The 6154-nt window shown below is 42.0% G+C and overlaps 1 protein-coding gene across 1 annotated transcript in view; it reads left to right on the top strand.

The window, feature by feature from the left end:
• LOC108801355 (histone-lysine N-methyltransferase, H3 lysine-79 specific-like) overlaps positions 1-6154 on the top strand; it is a gene marked incomplete at its 3' end in the record, with an annotated part of 132045 nt that overhangs the window by 63412 nt on the left and 62479 nt on the right. The window contains exon 9 of the mRNA XM_018573282.1: positions 3092-3186. Within this exon, the coding sequence (XP_018428784.1) occupies positions 3092-3186 (95 nt within the window). The remainder of the gene's footprint in view (positions 1-3091; positions 3187-6154) is intronic.

Consider the following 6154-nt stretch of genomic DNA (forward strand, 5'->3'; position numbering starts at 1 on the left):
CACTACCATGCTTCACACTGGGTATAGTATTCTTGTCGCTATAGGCCCTGCTGACCCCTCTCCAAACATAGCGCTTACGTTTGTGACCACAAAGCTTTTTTTTGGTCTCGTCACAGCCTGTATTTCTCCTGAGGTCACCTGTGGGTTTTTCTTTGTATCCCTAACAAGTCTTCTGGCAGTTGTGCCTGCAATCTTTCTTGGTCTACCTGACCTTGGCTTGGTAACGAGATCCCCGAATTTTCCGCTTAAGTGAAAGAACAGTACTGACTGACATTTTGAAGGCTTTGGATATCTTTTTATATCCTTTTTTCCATCTTTTATAAAGTTTTTGACAGGTCTTTTCTGCTTCCCATGGCTCAGTATCTAGCCTGTTCAGTGCATCCACATGAGAGCTAACAAACTCATTGACTATTTATACACAGACCCTAATTGCAATTTAAAAGCCAGAGATGTGGGGAATTGCCGTTTTAACATGTGTATGTTACCGTGTGTGTGTCTTTACCAAGGCCAAACATTCCAGGGTATGTAAACTTTTGTTCAGGGCCATTTGTGTGATTTCAGTTATGATTTAAAAAGGAGCCAAACAACTATGTGATATTAATGGCGTCATATGATCGCTATCCTTAAATAAAAGATAGTTTTTTGGCTTGATCAGTCATATTTTCAATATCAATGCCAAAATTTCACAATTTCTGCCAGGGTACGCAAACTTTTGAGCACAAACTTATGTGTACCAGTCCTTACATATATAGTTACTAGGGATGTCCCGATGCCACTTTTTTAAGACCGATACTTTTTCTTCAAGGGACAGGTGACATTTTTTAAAAAAACCATCTGACTCACCTCTGAACTCCATGTCCACAGCTAAACTCTGTAACCCTCATTCAGAGCTCACCTTTGCCCCCTCATTCACAGCTTACCACTATACCCCCTGTCCACAGCTAAACTCTGCTCCCCCTCGCCACAGCTTACCTTTCACACCTCACCTCTTCACCACCCAGCCACAGCTCATCTCTAAATCCCCGTCCACATCTCAGCACTTCTGCCCCCCCCCTCACTCCAGCTCTCCTCTGTACCCACTTCTACAGATCAACAGTGGGTGGAAGCAGCCTGAGCACCCAGGGATGTGGGCATGTGCCCTGGGTGCTTGACGGTACTGATACCCATGGTGCATACACATAGGGACAGTGAGGACCCCTTATCGTGAGCAACTACTGACTGTCTTCTTTGCCATCCCAGCACAGGCCCTTACTCACTCTTGCCTGTTCAATGGAGGTGCCTCACGAGGTGCCGAATGCTTTCTTTTTCCTTTTCGAGGACGTCGGCAGCGCTGAGCGTCGCGTCACTGTTGTGGGCGGAGCTACAGGCGGAGTCCTCTGGGCAGTCGCTGGCCAACCGCATTAGGACCCCACTTGGAGCGCCGCCCACAGCAGTGACGCAACGCTCCTCCAGCCTGCCCAGAGGACGGTAAAAAGGACCCCACGGACGGTAAAAAATGTTTTTAAAAAACAGCGCAAGCTTCGGCGCTAGGCATCGGGCATTTTGACAGGTACAAGTACTTGTCAAAATGCCCTGTATCGGGCCCGATTCCGATGCTAGCATCAGTATCGGGACATCCCTAATAGTTACATAGTATTTGAGGTCGAACAAAGACACATGTCTATCAAGTCCAACCTATTGTGTGTGTGTATGTGTATAGGTCCCTGTGTCATCTCGTTATTAGGAGTACCTGTACCCCTGTATATTACCAAATCCTGGGTAATCTTATACTTTATTGTCCTGGAAGTCCTAGGTAGCAGGTGTTTCCCGATCCCCTATAGGTCGTTATGACTTTTGCCCACCTGCAAAAGCAGGAATTCAGAACCCAATTGATTCTGAATTCATGTATCCTTCAATGAATGATGGAGAAAAAAACAGAACATTTTTGTACTTGAGGTGAAGTCTATTTCTTCGAGTCCATTGAGGGACACAGGTCTCACCCCTGTTTTTTTTTTTTTTTTTTTACCGGCCACTGTTTGCTCACAAAACTGAGGGATGCTGGATACAGGAAGGGTTATGTCTCAACTTCCTCAAGGTGGCAATATAACCTAACTTTCTAAATTCCTGTGTTACTAAATGGACATTAAGAAATAGATCTTACAGTGAGTAAAAAATTCTTATTTTTACCAGTATATATAAGATAGCTTTCTATTATTCATTTTATTTAGAGCATATTTGCCCTTAAACAACTAAATGGCAACTCGGCAGAAATACTGAAGTTTTAAATGATACCTCAGCTCAAGTATTGGGCTAGGCATCGGATCATTTGGGCGAGTAAGAGTACTCGCCTAAATACTCGGCATCAGCACAGATACCGATATTAGTATCGGGATCGGTGCATCCCTAGATACCTCATCTTCAAACTTTATGGTAATTTTTGGATTATGTTGACTTCTGCTCTGCCCTTAGTTTACAATTTTTTTAATGTTTCGAAAGATTTGATAGCCACATAGAAGTTGGTGTATTTCTGCAGTTTTGTCAGATATGCTGGCCACCTTTCTAATTGGCGGCATTGAAGATTTAAGTGGACCTTTACCCCCTTTGACTAAAAATCACATCAGCATACAGCTCTGCATGCTCATATGAAATCATCTTACATTGATTAGCTAAACAAACACATTTTTATTGTACTAATAATTTTTTTCTGCTTCCTGGTTCTCTTTGGCAAAAATTATGTAATGTGCCCAAGCATTGCATCCTGGGAAGGTTACAGAGCAGATCATTGCTGGGAAATCTCATCTGTAATCTGATGAGATCTCGGGGGAAAAGCATTTTCCTCTCCTGAGATTATGTGCATGGTCACATGTCCTACTCACATGTGTCAGAGTTCCAGGAAGTAAAGGGAGATCTAGTAACCTGCCCTTAGTTAAAATGGCCACTGTCACAAGCATGGGGAAGAAAATCAAAATAATGTATTCTAATAAAAACCTGGCAATTATCTAGAAGTATCTGTTTGTAGATTGTCATTTACTAAACATTTCTGAAGTTGTGGTTTTTTGAACATATGGGTAAAGTTCCTTTTGTTTTTGTTTTTGTTTTTCTTCCAACCTAGGCGTTGGGCAGGTTGTCCTGCAGGTTGCTGCAGCCACTGGAGGAAAACATCACTATGGAATAGAAAAAGCTGACATCCCAGCCAAATATGCAGAAGTAAGTGTTTGGCATAAGTAATTTGACTTATCGTAAATAGCCAAAAGCTCTCTTTGCACTATGGCATTTTCACAGCTTGTATTGCCATGATAGTATATACATGGATGTGATGATGTAATCATTTTGGTAATATTATAAACTTCGCCTGAGGTTTAGGGCTTGCCTTAGGTTTTATGTTGGGGTTAAAGTTTAGGTTAAGGGCTTGGGTTTGGAGCTTAAAGTTAGGTTTAATGGTAAGGTGATCATATCAACTAGCCTTTTGAGAAGGATGCCAGCTATAGGTATTTCTATTTCTTTCAAGACAGGTGCTTTTAAATATATGCAGAACACTCGGTAGACACCCGGGGATTAATCTCCTGATTCAGTCATAAAGTTGGCCCTATTACTTGCGTATTGTGTCACATTGTTTGGCAAAATAAGGAAAAAGTAGTAGTAAAAGAACTCAAGGCCAGCCCCTTGAGGCCATAACCCTTATTTAAAGATCATTGCTTTGTCTTTTGTGTTGCATTTTTTTATTTTTTTTTAGAGGCAGCAGGGAGGTAGGGACAGAATGTGCTACAGATGCCTTTTATACATCAGTGAAGTACAAGACGGATTAAGTTTGTGCGTGTGTTAGTGATGGTATACTCAGGAGTTAAATCATAAAAATGCATTCAAGTACCCCAACTATTAACAAAACTGTATCTCCTTCCGGAGGGTGAATAGTTTTTGTTACCTGTGTGTGTTGTAAAGTAGCCACCGCTTCAAGCTCGATGCTGTGATGGACTACAATATCACGTTTTGTTTATTAATTTGTGGTGAGATTGTAGTCTACCATAGCAGTGAGCTTGGAGCAGTGGCTACTTTACAACACACACAGGGACCATGGGGAACAGAAGTAGCCAGAAGGAAGGACAGTGTCCGCACCAATTCAGAGATGATTTGAGGATCTATAGCTGAGTGATACACAAGTTATATTTTGGTTTATAGTTAGGGTACTTTAAGGCCTAATGCAACACAACCCACTATGAAAGGTACATGAAACAAGTTTTGCCAATGTAGTCAGCACACCACAATGAACAGCAGTTCATAGAGTACTTTGTGGTGCATTGAAAATGCAGTTGTGTTTGGATGGGGTGACATCTGTAGTGCACCAGCAAATACAATGTACGTTTCTGCACATTGCTTTAATGTGCACGTTCCAGCAACACAGCAGTGTGAATCAAGTGCATGAAAAATACTTTGTGTACACATACACACACTTTGGTGTTGTATTTATGTACATCCTAAGGGTGTACCTAATGCACCACACAAAAAAAGGTGCATGCTCAGTTTTTAGCAATACATTACTATGCCTTGCGGTGCATGGCATTAGAATGAATGATGCCAGAAGGCAGAAATTTGCATTATCGTAAAAGCAGCAATGTGAATCTGACCTAAGGGATGCTTGTTTTGGTCATGAAGTTCCACAGGCAGCAGTGTAGTTCTTGCTTGTGAGGAATTTTATTTTTTCCCCACCCCTCAGGCACTGCTTTGAGACATCCCAAGCTTTGCACATTATCCAAGCTTTAGTTGGGGAATATCATTGAAGTAATTTTGCCGCTCTTAATGCAGTGACTGTACACTTTTTGAAACAATTTTACTTTTTGCATTCATACTGTGGTTGGCATGAGTGGAAAATCTGTAGTTTTGTTTTTTCTGTTTACATTTTCAAATTTCAGAAATATGAAAGAGTTAGGCACTGTCCTCATACTGAAGATAATAGGTTTTTTTGTATGTACCGTAAAATCATTTTCTTTACGTCCATTGAGAGACAGATTAGTTCAGATAGTGTTGGTTTATACTGCCACCTAAAAGGGAATTAGACAGTTGCAGACAAAATTGTATGCCAGCCCCAGGATAACCCCTCCTCTTCTCAGCATGCTCCAGTTTGTAGCAAGCAGTACCAAGAGCATCAACACCTATATCCCACAATGAACTCCCAAAAAAGGATTTTAGGCGGTATCTAAAAATACCAATTTCTTTCATGTCTATTGAGAGGAATTCAGAGACTGTCAAACCTGTTCAGGTGATAAAAGACCAGCCAGTCTGTCTGATAAAGAGGGTCACCGGATTCCAGTTTGCAGGCATCTGTTCCCTCAGAGGATGTCCAGTAGATGTCTCTGACATGGCCTGGGATCAACTGTAGCAGCAGGATTTTCCCATCTGTTCCCATGTGCAGACATGTTACTCGCAAACCCAGGCTGCGGGTGCTGATGAGGATTGAGGTGACCGGACCAAATCTCATTATAGGGAGGCAGTAGAAACAGACTGGTGTTCTACGAGCTGCTTGTAAAGCAGGATCAGCAGTGGGATGGTGCTTTCTCTATGCTGAATAGTGCGTAGGAGAACACATACATGCAATATTACACAAAGAGGATGACATCGGCTCAGTCCCTCGATGTTCAACTTTATGTGGAAAAACTGGCAGTAACGAGAAATTTGAAATGCGTTACAAAGGTGCAATTGCGAGGAAGCTCCAAGAGCTTCACCCAAAAGAGTCTTCTGAGACAGGGTCAAGCGCTGAGGCAGTGCCACAGCTCTGACCTTGAAAGCACACTGGCTAACTTTTACAGGCACACAAAAGAACCGGAAAGCACCACAATTCAGAACCCAGTGTCCACATTTCAGACTAACCCCGCACCTCCAGTCAAGCAGGGTTCGGGTGAAGCACTACAAAGTCAGGTGTAGTAGAAAGCTGATCTGGATAGCTACAATGTAGAGACCCGCTCAAGCAGCAATTTGGCAAGGAATGCTGATTGACATCAAAGAAAGAAGCCAAGGAGAAGATAAGTGAAGTCTCTCAATGGACGAGAAAGAAAATTGTATATCACTGATGAGGAGTTTAGCATCCCATTGTAAAATGAATTCAAACACCGACAGACTCATATAGAGACTTCTTTTTTTTTTTTTTTTTATATATATAAAAAGAGACGCCCGCAAAACTGGG

The sequence above is a fragment of the Nanorana parkeri genome, unplaced genomic scaffold (genome assembly GCF_000935625.1).
Source record: "Nanorana parkeri isolate BGI_ZX_2015 unplaced genomic scaffold, ASM93562v1 scaffold2314, whole genome shotgun sequence".
NCBI classification, from domain to species: Eukaryota; Metazoa; Chordata; class Amphibia; order Anura; family Dicroglossidae; genus Nanorana; species Nanorana parkeri.